We start from the raw sequence: 20545 nt of genomic DNA on the forward strand, positions 1-20545 counted from the left end.
AAGTCGGCCCATGAGAGAGTGTGAGCTTCATCGATACCCACCGACAGCACATACGTATTCCACCATGTGAGGGCGATACCGGCGAAAGTGTGGGTGGAATATTTGACTTTGTCTTGGTCCCGACAACCGCTTATGCTAAAAACGGCTTCTGTTTGCTCAAACCATCGGGTGAGCACAACCGGTCCTCCGGTCCCATCGAAGGTGTGAGGTTTGCACCCCATGAAAGTTTTGTAGGAGCAACCCTCGTTTGAATTACCGGCTCCATGGTTGTTGTGGTTGTGGTTGTTATTGATGTCGGAGGAGATACTAGCCATAGCCGCACCTATGGCGGTGGCTATCATGCGTTGAAAAGCTTGTTCGGAAGTTTCATTACGTGGTCCGCGACGGGGAAGCATTGTTCCTTCAAGACACAAGAATATCGTTGATTAGTATTCTCAATAATACTAATCATGATAGGGAAGGATGATGTAGAGAAAATTTTCCTTGACTCGCCTTAAATTCTTTATGTCATAATGTCGGAACGTCCATGTGAATCACCGTAATATAATCCCGGAAATTATATTACCCTGATTCTCATGTGCATTTAACATTACTTCATAAAGTCAAAGTGGCGCATCAACAAAATTTATCAACTTAAGATTAAGATCGAATACGAGTTAGATATGATATAAGAGTTCGAGTATAAATGCACAATTAGTCAAGTAATCCCTACTTCAGTCTATATGCCGGTTGTAGTCTAGATTCACCTATGTACCCTATGACTCGGGGTGGACACAAATGAACTCTAAATCCCTACAACCAAGGCTCTGATACCAACTGTAGCGACCCCAACAAATCGTCAAGTGACGGCGTCGGCTACGTGGGTCCCATTACCTGATTATAAGTCTTTAAGATAACGTTTGACCAAAATATGTCGCCTTCATTTCAAAATAAAGATTGTTTCAAAGTTTACAAGAATTGTTCAACCAAAAGTTAAGTTACAACGTTATAAGTACGATTGAAATCTAGGCGACACGGTTTAAAGTAAAGTCAAAAGACGCTCCATGAAATGCATGTATACTCGACATCAGATGCAAGTATCAAATAGTGAGCGGAAGCATGTATCACATATCGTGCAAGACCTGAGAAAAACATAGAAGAATCTGTCAACGAAAACGTTGGTGAAATCATAGGTTTAGTAAGTATTAAACGTTGTCTTTGAACCACAAGATTTTGTATATCCATAACGTAGATTATCCAAATCATTTGCATTCCAAAAGTGTTGTTATATGCGAGCACTCAATTATCAAAACTTAACCAACGTTACCCCACCACACAGTGCTAGAACCCACACTAAAACACAAAAATATATTTCATCCGCATAACGGTAGCGAACCGTCCGAATGAGGGTTTGTTAAACCCGTATGGCCACACAATATAAGTTCTCGCTTACACCCTGCAAGTGTAACTAATGATAATCGAATTGAGGCATTTTGTTCTAACTCGCACGTGGAATGTTTGTTTTCACACTTGTGTTCAAAACATAAAAGTAAGTAGTACAAAATGTAACAAAGTATATGTTTTCTCAGCCCACGATTTAAAAGTATAAAAGTTGTTGAAAAGGTGGGACTATGATCTCACCTCGAGTGCACGAGTATAAAGGTACTTCAACAAGTAAACGTGTGCATGAAAGTTGCTTAGCCTTGACCTAAACATATAGGTTGTATCAAATAACGGTAAACACGATCGGTCAAAGTTGTTCAATTAGTCCTATGGCTCGACACGACTCGATTATGTAGCATGTGAAGCAAATTGTCAAGTTTCATGCAAGATACAAGTATAAAAGCATGTTAGGAAGATTGCATAAAAGTTTGGTTAAGTTTGACTAAAAGTCAAACTTGGTCAAAGTCAACGAAAAAGTCAACACGTTCGGGTCGGGTCTCGGACAAATTTTCTATGCTAGTTATTCATATATAAGCATGTTAAAACAAGTTGCATGTGAATTGGAGGTCTAGAACATGGCAAACATTTTTGATAAAATGGAAAAGTTGGACAGAATCTGGACAAGGCAAATGTCGCGCCGCGGCAAGGGGTGTCGCGCCGCGACATAACACATGGTCTGGTGTCAGGTCGTTTTCAAGGTTCAAGTCTTGGTCAAAACTTCAAACAAACGCAAAACGCAAACCGCAAACAATTAGAAGACGTATCTTATACCGTTGGAAAGCTCTTTTGACAAGGAACACAACTAAACACAAATCCTCAAACAAAAACATCATTTACAACAATCGAATTCTCGTCATGTGATCAATAAACGCTCATTTCAAAGCCTCAAGTTCATCAATATGCATTTTAAGTTCCGGGAATCCAATTTACACATGTGATATGCCGTTTTGAAGGTAATGAAGCATACATTACAACTAAACACTTACTAATAACATTTCATGGCATTCAAGCATCAAAAGTTCATGTCAAGAACTATCAAACCCTAGTCAAACATCACAAAATCAATATTCATGTTTTTTGAAGTTTTCTTAATCAACCTACGCATCAAAACGAAGCTAGTGATACTAGTAACACAATTAAAACATGCACTTTAACAATCTAACAACATTAACTCATCCAAAATCAAGGATTAAGCACACCCATTTCAAGTTCATGCTAGTTACTCCAAAAACAACAAATCGAGCAAACCAAACATATATTCATGTTAGACTCGAGCCATAGACACTAACTAACACCATTTCAAATCAAAAACACGAATTTAGAGAAATCTAGAGTTTTAGAAATGTTACCCAAACGAGATGAAGTTGGTATCAAATTGTAGAGGATGAAGAGAGGATTCCAAATATGTAATCGGATTTGTTGTGAGCTTCCAAGATTGAATTTAGATGATGAATGAATGGAATGGGTTTGTGTGTGTGTTCTTGAGATGGAGAGAAAAGGGATGAGGGAGATGATGGAATGGATGAAATGGGTTGACTAGTTGACCTAGTCAACTAGTTTGCCCATTTGGCAACTCCGGTCCCTCGAGTTTCAAAGCGGGTGCGGGATTTAACCGATCGAATATTTTTAAAACGCAAGTTAACGAGAAATGTTATAATTAAATGACGGAATTATTATGAACGTTAGTCAACGGAAACCACGAATTTAAATAACGAAAGGTATTATTTAAAAGAAAAAAAGACGGTGTTAAAAATAAATTTAACGGAAAACGCGGGATGTTACAATTAGAGTCCTTGTGATCTCTGGAAAAAAGCCTTTGAAATATGCAAGAGGGTCAGCTTCAAATGCTCTTAAATGTTTGCCTTTTATAGTGGGATTCAAAAAGTAGCCGTTGACACACGGTTGTCATCACGGTCGACCGTGGTGCGACCGTGCGTGCTCTAGTCCAAATTTAGTATCCGTTGTATAGCCGTTTGACTCAAATTTGAACACCACATTTTGGCACCTTTACTCCTTCTAGCACCTGCAAAAGAAACCAAACATCCTATACAAGTACTATATGCATTAAGTGTGTGAGATTTGGTCTTAATGCATGAAAGTGACTAATCATTCCAAAAGTGGCAAACCCAACATTCTTGGAGAAGTGTCTTGATTGATATTTTGGGAAATCTGTAGTGACCCGAACTTTTCCATATTTACATATATTAAATGTAAACTATATTTACATGATTAAATGTTTCCAACATGTTAAGCAATCAAACTTGTTAAGACTTGATTATTCGAAATGAGTTTCATGTAGACAATTGACCACCCGAGTTGACCGGCTATTCACGAACGTTAAAACTTGTAAAAACTATATGATGATGATGATGATATATATATATATATATATATATATATATATATATATATATATATATATATATATATATATATATATATATATAGTTAACATGATATTATGATAAGTAAGTATCTCACTAGGTATATTAACAATGTGTTGTATACATAAAATGAGACTATTGAATTAAGAAACTCGAAACGATATATATAACGATTATCGATATAACAACGCCTTACTAAATACATATGTATCATATTAAGGTATTGTTACACTATATTTAACATGATAAAATGATAATTATATATATGTAAAACAAGACTACTAACTTAAGGATTTCGAAATGAGACATATATGTAACGATTATCATTGTATCGACATTTTAATGTATATATATATCATATTCAGATATATTCATACATCATAATATCATGATAATGTAATAATTTAACATCTCATTAAATATAATAAACAATGGGTTAACAACATTAAATGAGATCGTTAACTTAATGGTTTCAAAACAACATTTACAAGTAACGACTAACGATGACTTAACGACTCAGTTAAAATGTATATACATGTAGTATATTAAGATGTATTAGAACACTTTTGAAAGACTTCAAGACACATATCAATGTACTTCTACTTAACAAAAATACTTATAATTGTATTCTCATTCATTTTCATCAACAATTCTACTCGTATGCATCCGTATTCGTACTCGTACAATACCCAGCTCCTAGACGTATATACTATTGGTATATACACATAATAATTTAGCTCTTAGCAGCCCTTGTGAGTCACCTAACCATGTGGGAACCATAATTTGGCAACTAGCATGAAATATCTCACAAAATTACAAACTAATGTGACCTTATATGCCATCCCATATTCACGTGAACACACACATACACCAACACATTTTCAATCACCTTTCATACATCAAATTGATCCCTCTCAAGTTTTCTCTCATTGTTCTAAGTGTTCTTCATCATTTTCTTAATAATCTACATCAATCTAGCTCATAAATCCTAACCTAGATCAACATACAAAACAACTACTCAAGAAAACTTCAAGAACACTTTCAAGTTTGCAAGTCTACTTCCAAGCTTTCTAATCCATTCCAAGCAATCATCTAGGATCAAGAAACCTTTGTTATTTACAGTAGGTTATCTCTCTAATTCAAGGTAATACTCATATTCAAACTTTGGTTCAATTTCTATAACTATAACAATCTTATTTCGAGTGGAAATCTTACTTGAACTTGTTTTCGTGTCATGATTCTACTTCAAGAACTTTCAAGACATCCAAGAATCCTTTGAAGCTAGATCAATTTTTGTCACTTTCAGTAGGTTTTTCTACTATATTTAAGGTAGTAATGATGTTCATAACATCATTCGATTCATATATATAAAACTATCTTATTCGAAGATTTGAACATGTAATCACTAGAACATAGTTTAGTTAATTCTAAACTTGTTCGCAAACAAAGTTAATCCTTCTAACATAACTTTTAAAATCAACTAAACACATGTTTTATATCTATATGCCATGCTAACTTAATGATTTAAAACTTGGAAACACGAAAAACACCGTAAAACCGGACATACGCCGTTGTTGTAACACCGTGGGCTGTTTTGGGTATGATAATTAAAAACTATGATAAACTTTGATTTAAAAGTTGTTCTTCTGGGAAAATGATTTTTTTTATAAACATGAAACTATATCCAAAAATCATGGTTAAACTTAAAGTGGAAGTGTGTTTTTCAAAATGGTCATCAAGATGTCGTTCTTTCGACGAAAATGACTATCTCTTTAAAAAATGACCTGTAACCTGTATTTCCGGCTATAAACTTATACTTTTTCTATTTAGTTTCATAAATTTTAGTTCATTATGAAACCATAACAACTTTAATCACTCAAAACGGATTTGAAACGAAGAAATGACGGGTAAAACAAAATTGGATAAACTTGCTAGTTTTAGCTACGAAAATTTTGTAACAAATCTAGACTAAACATATCCTTACTAATTTATATTGTATTATACATATGATTTAATCTTGGGATACCATAGACACGTATACAATGTTTTGACATATCATATCGACCCATCTATATATATTATTTGGAACAACCATAGACACTCTATATGCAGTAATGCTGGAGTTAGCTATACAGGGTTGAGGTTGATTCCAAAATTATATATATACTTTGAGTTGCGATCTAGCCAGAGACTTGTATACACTGGGTCGTGGATTGATTTGAGATAATATATAATTTATTTCTGTACATCTAACTGTGGACAACTAGTTGTAAATTACTAACGTTGGACTGCTAACTTAACAAACTTAAATCATTAAAACGTAATAAAAATGTTATGAATATATTTTGATCATACTTTGATATATATGTACATATTTGAACCTATGTTCGTGAATCGACCAGTGGCCAAGTCTTACTTCCCGACAAAGTAAAAATCTGTGAAAGTGAGTTATAGTCCCACTTTTAAAATCTAATATTTTGGGATGAGAATACATGCAGTTTTATAAATGATTTACAAAATAGACACAAGTATGCCGAACTACATTCTATGGTTGAATTATTATTACCGAATATCACCCTTTTTAGTCTGGTAATCTAAGAATTAGGGAACAGAAACCCTAATTGACGCGAATCCTAAAGATAGATCTATTGGGCCTAACAAACCCCATCCGGGTTACGGATGCTTTAGTACTTCGATTTTATCATGTCCGATGAGAGTCCCGGAATGATGGTGATATTCTAGACGCGTTCTGTTAATGCCGGTTACCAGGTGTTCACCATATGAAAGATTTTTATCTCTATGCAGTTTATGCGAAATGCCTGATATGAGATGGATGTTTATGAAAAATGAAATCTTGTGGTCTATTATTACAATTTGATATATATATATATATATATATATATATATATATATATATATGTAGGTTAAACCTATAACTCACCAACATTTTTGTTGACATTTTTAAGCATGTTTATTCTCAGGTGATTATTAAGAGCTTCCGTTGTTGCATGTTAATTAAGGACAAGAATTGGAGTCAGCATGCTTGTATTATATTGTTTAAAAACTGCATTCGGAGATTTAAATCGATGTGTAATATTATTGTAAACCATTATGTAATGGTCGTGTGAAAAATATTATCTTTTAGGTTATCATTACTGGATAATCTACGTTGTGATTTTAAAACCTTTAATGATAAAATAAAGGTTATGGTTTGTTTTTAAAACGAATGCAGTCTTTGAAAAACGTCTCATATAGAGGTCAAAACCTCGCAACGAAATCAATTAATATGGAACGTTTATAATCAATATGAACGGGACATTTCAGTTGGTATCAGAGCGTTGGTCTTAGAGAACCAAAAATTTACATTAGTGTGTCTTACCGAGTTTGTTAGGATGTATTAGTGAGTCTGGACTTCGACCGTGTTTTCTTCAAAAACGATTGCTTAAAACTTTTTGTTGGAAACTATATATTATTAACATGTAAATATTATGTGATATATTAATCTCTTAACATGTTTGATATTGTGTGATAGATGTCTACCTCTAGTACAAATCCCATCGACTCACCTAATAATAATGAAGAGTCAAATATATTTTGGGAAGATTCACAAATTCCCGAGGAAGAACCGGAAGAGGAGGAACTGGAAGAGGAGGAATCGAAAGAAGAAGAACCAGAAGAAGAAGAGGTTCCGGAGGAAGAAATATTAATAACCACTGAAAAATGGTTAAATAAAAGAAAATCCTCAACCAATGGATCAAAGTTAAAAATGGTCAATGGTGTTTCCGCCAAGGAAGCAAAATATTGGAAAAATTACCAGTTTTCTGATGAATCGGATCCCGATGAGGATTCCGATGATGTCATAGAAATTACCTCGACCCAATTTAAAAAAGCAAAAGAAAACAATAAGGGAAAAGACATCAAAATAGAAAAAACCGAGCCCAAAACCGATGAACTTTATGTTAACATGAAGTACCCTGATGGGGTGTACCGTAAACACCCGTATTTCTTAAACTTTCACTATAACCCGGGAACATCTAAGCCACAGGTTTTTCTAGACCATTTGAGAAAAGAACGGCTCTTATTAGGGGAGCACCATATATCCCTAGGAAATTAGCGAAACGAACCAAGTCCGAAGAGGAAGAAACGAGTGAGTCAGAATAAAGAGTTGTAATCATGTTGTGTAATATATGTATTGTAGTGTGCTTGTATTTTCATTTTATATGTTAAAATTGATTGTATTGTTTGTTAATTATCTTTTACGAATCTAATCCTCGTCTATTTTACAGTATAAAAACACACAATGGACGTTATGGATAGACAACCAAATATTTTAGAAGACCTACCCGGGGACATGATTGATGAAATCTTGTCTAGAGTCGGTCATAGTTCATCGGCACAATTATTTATGGCGAAATTAGTTTGTCAAACATTTGAAAGATGTTTCAGGCATGCCTTAGTTTATAAAAGACTTTCCTTTAATAGATGGGGTATATCACATTGGAGAGACCATAAGTTACACCGTGTTTTCTTTAAAGCATTGAATGCGGGGAACCCAGATGCAATTTTACGCTACGGGTTGAGAGCCTATTTTGACTCTACCTATCCCAACATAGGACTTCGTTCTTTAGAAAGAGCTTCAAACATGCAACATAAAGAAGCATGTTATGTCTACGGGTTAGTATTGTTCGCTTCTCACCAAATCGAGAAAAAGAACATAGGATTGTAACTACTAAATAAAACATTCCCACAAGTGACGGATTCAGTAGTTGGAGTGAGAAATAAGATTTTTAGATTATTACGAGGCTGTTGGGCATTACGTAACCCCCGTCCTTTTGAAAACATTACAACATGCTGCCTAGCCAACGGTCACAACGGTGATTTTTCACAAGATCAAGGATGGGAAATAATACTAGTAAAACCCGAATGCATGACTTGTTTCTGGACTTATGAATTACGTGTCTTTATTACCTTTGCTGAACGACTTGCGTATTAACTAGAATTGTCTTCGCAACTGCCTTGTATTAAAGTTATTGTGTGCTATATTTCATACTATATGTTATATAGTGGTATTGTAAGTTTGTAAAATATTGTATAAAAGTTTAAACGCGAAATATTATTGTAATCAGTTTTTCATATAGAATTGTAGTAGTTGAATTGTATATTAGCTACTAAGAATGAACTTAACGGGTAGGAACTACCCGAATGAAAAATTATAAAAAGCTAATATGAAGAAAAAACTTTTATAAATAAGTTCATATTATGCTACGAAATACTATTGACTATTCTTAATATTCTATATGATTAACTTAATTCTTTTGGTTATTTTTGAAGGAAATGGCACCGTCGTCAGAACTTGAACATGAGTGAGGAAGACTTCCGTGTTTTTCTTGCAGCAAACATAGCCGCAGTACAGGCTGCGATGCAAAATAACAATAACTCTGGATCTAGCAGTGGAACTAATTCTATAAGAAATCGTGTAGGATGCTCCTACAAAGAATTCACTGCCTGCAAACCTCTGGAATTCGATGGAATCGAGGGTCCAATTGGATTAAAACGGTGGACCGAGAAGGTCGAATCGGTGTTTGCCATAAGTAAGTGCACTGAAGAAGATAAAGTAAAGTACGCTACGCATACCTTCACAGGCACTGCGTTAACATGGTGGAATACCTATCTCGAGCAGGTGGGACAAGATACTGCCTACGCGCTACCGTGGTCAGCATTCAAACACATGATGAATGAACAATATCGCCCCAGAAACGAGGTCAATAAGCTCAAAGTAGAGCTTAGAGGATTATGAACGCAAGGATTCGACATTACCACGTATGAACGATGATTCACAGAATTATGCCTATTGTGTCCGGGAGCGTTCGAAGATGAAGAAGAGAAGATCGACGCATTTGTAAAAGGGTTACCAGAAAGAATTCAAGAAGATTTGAGTTCACACGAGCCCGCCTCCATACAAAAGGCAAGTCGAATGGCTCATAAGCTCATAAATCAAATTGAGGGAAGAATTAAAGAGCAGGTGGCCGAAGAAGCCAACACGAAACAAGTCAAGAGGAAGTGGGAAGAAAACAGTGATAAAAGTCACCAACACAACAACAGTAACTATCGCTTCAACAATCAACACAACAATCACAACTACAATCACACTAATTTTCTTAACAACAAACGCAACAACAATAATCCCAACAACAACAACCACTACAACCACCGTCCCAACAATAATAACAATCGCAACAACAACCATCTCAATAACAACAATGGCAACAAAAACCATAAAATCCCGTGCAAAAGGTGTGAAGGGTACCATCCAGATATTTATTGTTCCGTAACATGTACCAAGTGTAATAGAATGGGGCATTGTGCGGTAAAGTGTGAAGTTTTCTGAACAGGGAATAAAGGAACAGAAAATGCCAACATTATTTGTTTCAGATGCGGAAAGAAGGGCCACTACAAAACTAGGTGCCCAAATCAGGAAAATAAAAATGGTCAAGGACGAGGAAGAGTCTTCAACATTAATGCGATAGAAGCGCAAGAAGACCCGGAGCTTGTTACGGGTACGTTTCTTTTTGACGATAAACCTGCTTATGTTTTATTTGATTCGGGTGCAGATAGAAGCTATATGAGTAGAGATTTTTGTGCCAAATTAAGTTGTCCATTAACGCCTTTGGATAATAAGTTTTTACTCGAATTAGCAAACGGTAACTTTATTACGGCGGATAAAATATGTCAAAACCGAGAAATTAAACTGGTTGGCGAAACATTTAAGATTAATTTGATACCAGTAGAGTTAGGAAGTTTTGATGTGATAATTGGCATGGACTGGTTGAAAAAGGAGAGAGCAGAGGTTGTATGTTACAAAAATGCGATTCGCATTGTACGCGCAAAAGGAAAACCTTTAATGGTGTACGGAGAAAAGAGCAACGCGAAGTTAAATCTTATTAGTAGTTTGAAGGCGCAAAAACTAATAAGAAAAGGTTGCTATATCATTCTAGCACACATCGAGGAAGTCAAACCAGAAGAAAAGAACATCAGTGATGTTCCCGTTGCAAAAGAATTTCCCAATGTATTTCCAAAAGAATTACCGGGACTACCTCCACATCGATTCGTTGAATTCCAAATAGATCTTGTACCCGGGGCTGCACTGATAGCTTGTGCGGTATACAGACTCACACCCATCGAAATGAAGGAACTCTAGAGCCAATTACAAGAACTTTTAGAGTGCGGTTTCATTCGACCAAGTACATCACCGTGGGGAGCTCCTATTTTGTTTGTCAAAAAGAAGGATGGTACATTTAGGTTGTGTATCGACTACAGAGAGTTGAACAAACTTACCATCAAAAATCGTTATCCACTACCGAGAATCGACGACTTATTTGATCAACTACAAGGCTCGTCGATTTATTTGAAGATCGATTTACGTTTCGGGTATCATCAAATGCGGGTGAAGGAAGATGATATTCCAAAGACCGCTTTTAGGACGCGTTACGGTCATTATGAGTTTATGGTTATGCCGTTTGGATTGACTAACGCACCATCTATTTTCATGGATCTCATGAACCGAGTGTGTGGGCCATATCTTGACAAGTTTGTTATTATTTTCATCGATTACATCCTTATCTACTTAAAGAATGAGCAAGAGCACAAAGAACATTTAAGAAAAGTGCTAGAATTGTTGAGGAATAAGAAACTGTATGCTAAATTTTCAAAGTGTGCATTTTGGTTGAAAGAAGTTCAATTCCTCGGTCACATAGTGAGCAAAGAAGGTATTCAAGTTGATCCGGCAAAGATTGAAACCGTTGAGAAATGGGAAACCCCAAAAACTCCGACGCAGATATGCTAATTTTTAGGATTGGCTGGTTACTATAGAAGGTTCATCCAAGATTTTTCCAAAATAGCAAAAGCCTTGACTGCATTAACGTATAAAGGGAAGAAATTTGAATGGAAGGATGAGCAGGAAAAAGCGTTTCAATTGTTGAAGAAAAAGTTAACTACGACACCTATATTGTCATTGCCTGAAGGGAATGATGATTTTGTGATATATTATGACGCCTCAAAGCAAGGCCTTGGTTGTGTATTAATGCAACGAACGAAAGTAATTGCTTATGCGTCTAGACAATTGAAGAATCACGAGCAGAATTATACGACACATGATTTGAAATTAGGCGCGGTTGTTTTTGCATTAAAGACTTGGAGACATTACTTATATGGGGTCAAAAGTATCATATATACCGACCACAAAAGTCTCCAACATATATTTGATCAGAAACAACTGAACATGAGACAACGTAGGTGGATTGAACTATTGAACGATTATGACTTTGAGATTCGATACCACCGGGGGAAGGCGAATGTGGTAGCCGACGCCTTGAGTAGGAAGGATAGAGAACCTATGTGGGTAAAAGCTATGAATATAATTATTCGTACTAACCTTACTACTCAAATAAAGGAGGCGCAACAGAGAGTTTTAAAAGAAGGAAATTTGAAGAATGAAATACCCAAAGGATCGGAGAAACATCTTAATATTCGGGAAGACGGAACCCGATATAGGGCTGAAAGAATTTGGGTACCAAAGTTTGGAGATGTGAGAGAAATGGTACTTAAGGAAGCACATAAGACCAGATATTCAATACATCCTGGAGCGGGAAAGATGTACAAAGATCTCAAAAAACACTTTTGGTGGCCGGGTATGAAAGCCGATATTGCTAGATATGTAGGAGAATGTTTGACGTGTTCTAAGGTCAAAGCTGAACATTAGAAACCATCAGGTCTACTTCAACAACCCGAAATCCCAGAATGGAAATGGGAAAACATTACCATGGATTTCATTACTAAATTGCCAAGGACTGCAAGTGGTTATGATACTATCTGGGTAATAGTCGATCGTCTCACAAAATTAGCACACTTTTTGCCAACGAGAGAAGATGATAAAATGGAAAAGTTGGCACATTTATATTTGAAGGAAGTCGTCTCCAGACATGGAATACCAGTATCTATTATCTCTGATAGGGATAACAGATTTGTTTCAAGATTTTGGCAGACGTTGCAATAAGCATTGGGGACTCGTCTAGACATGAGAACTGCTTATCACCCACAAACTGATGGGCAAAGTGAAAGGATGATACAGACCCTTGAAGACATGCTACGAGCATGTGTTATCGATTTCGGAAACAGTTGGGATCGACATCTACCATTAGCAGAATTTTCCTACAACAACAGTTATCATTCGAGTATTGAGATTGCACCATTCGAGGCACTTTATGGTAGAAAGTGTAGGTCTCCAATTTGTTAGAGTGAAGTTGGGGATTAACAGATTACGGGTCCAGAAATTATCCAAGAAACCACGGAGAAAATTATTCAAATTCAACAGTGGTTGAAAACCGCCCAAAGTCGACAAAAGAGCTATGCGGACATTAAGAGAAAAGATATAGAATTTGAGATTGGAGAGATGGTCATGCTTAAGGTTTCACCTTGGAAGGGTGTTGTTCGATTTGGTAAACGAGTTGGTAAACCAGGGAAACTAAATCCAAGGTACATTGGGCCATTCAAGATTATAGATCGTGTCGGACCGGTAGCTTACCGACTTGACTTACCTCAACAACTCACTGGGGTACATAATACTTTTCATGTCTCGAATCTGAAGAAATATTTTACTAAAGAAGATCTCACTATTCCGTTAGACGAAATCCAAATCAATGAAAAACTTCAATTCATCGAAAAACGCGTCGAAATAATGGATCGTGAGGTTAAAAGACTTAAGCAAAATAAAATACCAATTGTTAAGGTTCGATGGAATGATTGTAGAGGACCCGAGTTAACCTGGGAGCGTGAAGATCAAATGAAGCTGAAATACCCGCACCTATTTCCAGAAGATGTGTCAACACCACCAACTGCTTAAAAATTTCGGGACAAAATTTTTTTAACGGGTAGGTACTGTAGTGACCCAAACTATTCCATATTTACATATATTAAATGAAAACTATATTTACATGATTAAATGTTTCCAACATATTAAGCAATCAAACTTGTTAAGACTTGATTATTCGAAATGAGTTTCATGTAGACAATTGACCACCCGAGTTGACCAGCGATTCACGAACGTTAAAACTTGTAAAAACTATATGATGATATATATATATGTATATATATATATATATATATATATATATATATATATATATATATATATATATATATATATATATATATATATAGTTAACATGATATTATGATAAGTAAGTATCTCACTAGGTATATTAATAGTGTGTTATATACATAAAATGAGACTATTGAATTAAGAAACTCGAAACGATATATATAACGATTATCGATATAACAACGCCTTACTAAATACATATGTATCATATTAAGGTATTATTACACTATATTTAACATGATAAAATGATAATTATATATATCATTATGTATGTTAACAATGAACTACATATGTAAAACAAGACTACTAACTTAAGGATTTCGAAACGAGACATATATGTAACGATTATCGTTGTATCGACATTTTAATGTATATATATCATATTAAGATATATTCATACATCATAATATCATGATAATGTAATAATTTAACATCTCATTAGATATAATAAACAATGGGTTAACAACATTAAATGAGATCGTTAACTTAATGGTTTCAAAACAACACTTACATGTAACGACTAACGACGACTTAACGACTCAGTTAAAATGTATATACATGTAGTATATTAAGATGTATTAGTACACTTTTGAAAGACTTCAAGACATATCAATGTACTTCTACTTAACAAAAATATTTATAATTGTATTCTCATTCATTTCCATCCATAATTCTACTAGTATGCACTCGTATTCGTACTCGTATAATACCCAGCTTCTAGATGTATATACTATTGGTATATACACATAATAATTCAGCTCTTAGCAGCCCTTATGAGTCACCTAACCATGTGGGAACCATCATTTGGCAACTAGCATGAAATATCTCACAAAATTACAAACTAATGTGACCTTATATGCCATCCCATATTCACGTGAACACACACATACACCAACACATTTTCAATCACCTTTCATACATCAAATTGATCCCTCTCAAGTTTTCTCTCATTGTTCTAAGTATTCTTCATCATTTTACTCATAATCTACATCAATCTAGCTCATAAATCCTAACCTAGATCAACATACAAAACAACTACTCAAGAAAACTTCAAGAACACTTTCAAGTTTGCAAGACTACTTCCAAGCTTTCTAATCCATTCTAAGCAATCATCTAGGATCAAGAAACCTTTGTTATATACAGTAGGTTATCTCTATAATTCAAGGTAATACTCATATTCAAACTTTGGTTCAATTTTTGTAACTATAACAATCTTATTTCGAGTGGAAATCTTACTTGAACTTGTTTTCGTGTCATGATTCTACTTCAAGAACTTTCAAGCCATCCAAGAATCCTTTGAAGCTAGATCAATTTTTATTACTTCCAGTAGGTTTACCTATTATATTTGAGGTAGTAAGATTGTTCATAACATCATTCGATTTATATATATAAAACTATCTTATTCGAAGATTTGAACATGTAATCACTAGAACATAGTTTAGTTAATTCTAAACTTGTTCGCAAACAAAGTTAATCTTTCTAACTTACCTTTTAAAATAAACTAAACACATTTTCTATATCTATATGATATGCTAACTTAATGATTTAAAACTTGAAAACACGAAAAACACCGTAAAATCGGACATACGCCGTTGTTGTAACACCGCGGGCTGTTTTGGGTATGATAATTAAAAACTATGATAAACTTTGATTTAAAAGTTGTTCTTCTGGGAAAATGATTTTTCTTATGAACATGAAACTATATCCAAAAATCATGGTTAAACTCAAAGTGGAAGTGTGTTTTTCAAAATGGTCATCAAGATGTCGTTCTTTCGACGGATATGACTACCTCTTTAAAAAATGACTTGTAACCTGTATTTCCGACTATAAACTTATACTTTTTTCTATTTAGTTTCATAAATTTTAGTTCATTATGAAACCATAGCAACTTGAATCACTCAAAACGGATTTGAAACGAAGAAATGACGGGTAAAACAAAATTGGATAAACTTGCTAGTTTTAGCTACGAAAATTTTGTAACAAATCTAGACTAAACATATCCTAACTAATTTATATTGTATTATACATATTATGTAATCTTAGAATACCATAGACACGTATACAATGTTTTGACATATCATATCGACCCATCTATATATATTATTTGGAACAACCATAGACACTCTATATGCAGTAATGCTGGAGTTAGCTATACAGGGTTGAGGTTGATTCCAAAATAATATATATACGTTGAGTTGTGATCTAGTCTAAAACTTGTATACACTGGGTCGTGGATTGATTCGAGATAATATATAATTTATTTCTGTACATCTAACTGTGGACAACTAGTTGTAAATTACTAACGTTGGACTGCTAACTTAACAAACTTAAATCATTAAAACGTAATAAAAATGTTGTGAATATATTTCGATCATACTTTGATATATATGTACATATTTGTTATAGGTTCGTGAATCGACCAGTGGCCAAGTCTTACTTCCCGACGAAGTAAAAATCTGTGAAAGTGAGTTATAGTCCCACTTTTAAAATCTAATATTTTGGGATGAGAATACATGCAGTTTTATAAATGATTTACAAAATAGACACAAGTATGCGAAACTACATTCTATGGTTGAATTATTATTACCGAATATCACCCTTTTTAGTCTGGTAATCTAAGAATTAGGGAACAGAAACCCTACTTGACGCGAATCCTAAAGATAGATCTATTGGGCATAACAAACCCCATCCGGGTTACGGATGCTTTAGTACTTCGATTTTATCATGTCCGATGAGAGTCCCGGAATGATGGTGATATTCTAGACGCGTTCTGTTAATGTCGGTTACCAGGTGTTCACCATATGAATGATTTTTATCTCTATGCAGTTTATGCGAAATGCCTGATATGAGATGGATGTTTATGAAAAATGAAATCTTGTGGTCTATTATTACAATTTGATATATATATATATATATATATATATATATATATATATATATATATATATATATATATATATATATATATATATATATATATATATATATATAGGTTAAACCTATAACTCACCAACATTTTTTTTGATGTTTTTAAGCATGTTTATTCTCAGGTGATTATTAAGAGCTTCCGTTGTTGCATGTTAATTAAGGACAAGAATTGGAGTCAGCATGCTTGTATTATATTATTTAAAAACTGCATTCGGAGATTTAAATCGATGTGTAATATTATTGTAAACCATTATGTAATGGTCGTTGTGAAAAATGTTATCTTTTACGTTATCATTACTGGATAATCTACGTTGTGATTTTAAAACCTTTAATGATAAAATAAAGGTTATGGTTTGTTTTAAAAACGAATGCAGTCTTTGAAAAACGTCTCATATAGAGGTCAAAACCTCGCAACGAAATCAATTAATATGAAACTTTTATAATCAATATGAACGGGACATTTCAAAATCTCAGTTTGGTCAAGACTTAGTTAGTCACTTTAATGCTCCTGGTTCAATTCTAAAGACTAGTCACTATGTCATTAACTTCCTAGTTTCAATTAATCACAAGTCATGTTCTTTTTGAGTTTAGTTAGAGAATAATTGAGTAATGTCTCTATAAGATAATCATGAAGTATGTAGAAACATTAAGTTTAAGTCATTCTTGAATAAGCAATCACACTTAGTTACTTAGACTAGACCAAATAGATAATTGACTATAATTTCATTATGAACCATTTTGCACTTAATCTATTGGAGTAGGTTAGTTACTTGAATCCTAACTAGTGAGCACATAGCAAACATATTAATCAAGTTGACAAGTTTATGAGTATTAAGCATATTGGCAAGTAGCAAGTAATACTTACATAGCAAGAGATAGTTATTCTAGGATCAATCATATAGATACTTGCACAACTTATAATTCAAGCCCTTAACAAGTTAAATTTCAATAAAACATATTGCTTGATTAATGTGTAAGCACACATTAATGTTCAACACATGCACAAGGGAAGAGCAATCTCTAGTTGGGACTTGGTGATCATCCTAAATGTATCTAAGTGTGTTTTAGGATTACAAGTCATTTCTAGTTTAACCTTGAGAGCATTGTCATTTCTAATAACCATTATTGTTCTAGTAACCTTGGCTTAAGTGTGTTGGTACTTGATGATCATACTAAGGATATCTAGATAAGAATTAAGATCACAAGTTGTGGATTAACACTTATGTGTTATGCATAATCTTGGTTAATTTGTTATTAAGATGTCGTTAGGCGTAATTAATCACAATTAGTGTTTTTATGACCAAAACTCAATTGATTATGGAGAAGGCATCTATTCTAAGCATGTTGAGAAAGGTTTCATGAATTATAGATGTCGGGAACTAGTTAAACTTTATTCGGTTAAAAACGGTAACAGAGAAAACTGCGGTCGACCGTACCTCGACCGCGTGTTTAGCTGAACTTTTAATTTCATTCTTTAACCTATGTTTGACTTGGTCGTTTGCAAGATAAAGTATGGATTAGTGGCCTTGCGTGTTTTATGTTAAGATGTCAGTCATCACTTATGCATATGTATGTGTCATCATCAAAACATATTCTTTGGTTAATTATCATACTTAAGTTTGTCGTTTAGTTTATTAACCAACATTCAACCAACATGGTCTTTTTTCATTACAACATTTAAATGATTATCATGTCTTTAAATATTAGAGGTGTGGGTCAAGAGGGCAAATTGAACTGGTTACTGAAATTATGCCGAAAATAAAAACCATGGATACTGTGTTTACAAGAAACAAAATGTGGTCAGATTGAAGATCATTGGATTGAAAGTTTCTGGGGCTCGGGGGATTTTAAATTCATTCAAAAAAACGCCCTTGGATTTTCAGGAGGCATGATCATGGTATGGGATTCAAGTATTTTTCATGTTAATCAAGCAATTGAGGGTGAATATCACCTTGCGGTAAAGGGATTTTTACGGGATGCAATACAGAAGTAGCTATTGTCAACGTGTATGGTCCTCACACCACGGCTAAAATAATCAGGTTCTGGCATGGCTTGAAATCTTTACTCAACTTTAGAGACATGTCATGGATTGTTTGTGGCGATTTCAATGAGGTATGATGCCCTGCTGAAAGTCTTAACTCGGTATACAAACAAAATTGGGCAGATTTATTTAATCAATTCATAAATAACAATTGTCTCATAGAGATACCGTTAGGAGGTAAGAAATATACTTGCATATGTGATAACGGGGTAAAGCTCAGTAAGTTAGATCGATTTTTGGTATCGGAAGAAGCCCAACAACTCTTGCCCAACTTATCAGCCGCAACATTAGACAAGCATCTTTCAGACCACTGTCCAATTGTTCTATGTGATGGGGTAAAAGACTTTGGCCCAAAACCAACACTGGTCTTCAAAGAATGGTTACTCTTGGATGGGTCTGATAAGGTTATCATTTATGCGTGGAACACACCGGTATCTAGTAAAAGACCTGATTGCGTGTTCAGGGATCGGATCAGGAATGTTAGAATCAAATTAAGAAATCACTGTCAGGTGCTAAGCAATTTAGAGGAACATATCCAAAGGCACTCGAAGGCGGCATCCGATTGGGAATTAATTGCTGAACTCAGACCACTCACTGAACAGGAACGAAAATCATGGGCCGAAGAGAAAAAGCAATGGATCTCTAAAGAGAAAATACAAGCGAACATGTGGAAACAAAAGGCAAGAGTGAAATGGGCGCTTGAAGGCGATGAGAATACCAAGTATTTTCATAACATCGTCAAAAGAAAGAGGAACAAAAACAATATCAGAGGATTAGTGGTCGATGGGTCTTGGTGCGTGTGACGCCCCATACAAAACCATCGTGTACGGTTCATCAACAACAGGATAATTACAAGGTCAAACACTATATGCTATTTAAAAACCAGTTTTGCATTCATAAAAGATATCGTTTTACAAAAGATAACGTGCTTCCTATGAATAGAAGAATTAACATAAGTATGTGACCCAAAGGTCATTACAAAGCCATTGTTTGAAAATAACATAAGTTATGAATGCAAAATATAAGTTTCATGATTGAGACATCTCTAAGTAATGCAGCGGAAATCTAACACAGCAGGTCCATAACTGCAAGTCTAACAGCGGAAGCAACAACGTCTAAGCCCCTGAGAAATACACGCTTAAAAAGTCAACACGAATTTTGGTGAGCTATAGTTTGTAATCAGTAAAGTAATGTAGACCACGAGATTTCAGTGCTTCAACAAGCAGTTTAAATCAGTATGAAAAGTATATGCTTAACCGTGGGTACCCAGTAACTAGACTTAACGTATGTATATCACCCCCTAAAAGTGCACTTGGCGAGTGAGTTTGTCCTCGAAGTATTAAACACCCGTTGAATGCTAGCGCGACTAGCACGAGTGGGGATGTCAAACCCTATGGATCCATATCTAATATTCGCGTTCGCCGGTTCAAAAACCAATGATTAAACGTTACCGTGCTAAGGGGAAAGTTTATGCTGTTATATAACCCACACATATGTAAACTTTAAGTACTCGTGTAAAGTAAGTAAAACATAAATAGCGCATGTATTCTCAGTCCCAAAAATAGTAAAGTAGAAAAAGGGAAGCTATAACTCACATTGAATAAGCAGTAAAAG

At 34.6% G+C, this 20545-nt stretch overlaps 1 protein-coding gene across 1 annotated transcript; it reads left to right on the forward strand.

The window, feature by feature from the left end:
- The first annotated feature begins 18969 nt into the window (after positions 1 to 18969).
- On the forward strand, positions 18970 to 19734 carry LOC139869269 (uncharacterized). The gene is made up of 2 exons (XM_071857586.1): positions 18970 to 19002; positions 19096 to 19734. Exons 1-2 carry the CDS (start codon positions 18970 to 18972, stop codon positions 19732 to 19734), a joined length of 672 nt encoding a protein of 223 aa, XP_071713687.1.
- The last annotated feature ends 811 nt before the right edge of the window (positions 19735 to 20545 follow it).

The sequence above is a fragment of the Rutidosis leptorrhynchoides genome, chromosome 9 (genome assembly GCF_046630445.1).
Source record: "Rutidosis leptorrhynchoides isolate AG116_Rl617_1_P2 chromosome 9, CSIRO_AGI_Rlap_v1, whole genome shotgun sequence".
NCBI lineage: Eukaryota > Viridiplantae > Streptophyta > Magnoliopsida > Asterales > Asteraceae > Rutidosis > Rutidosis leptorrhynchoides.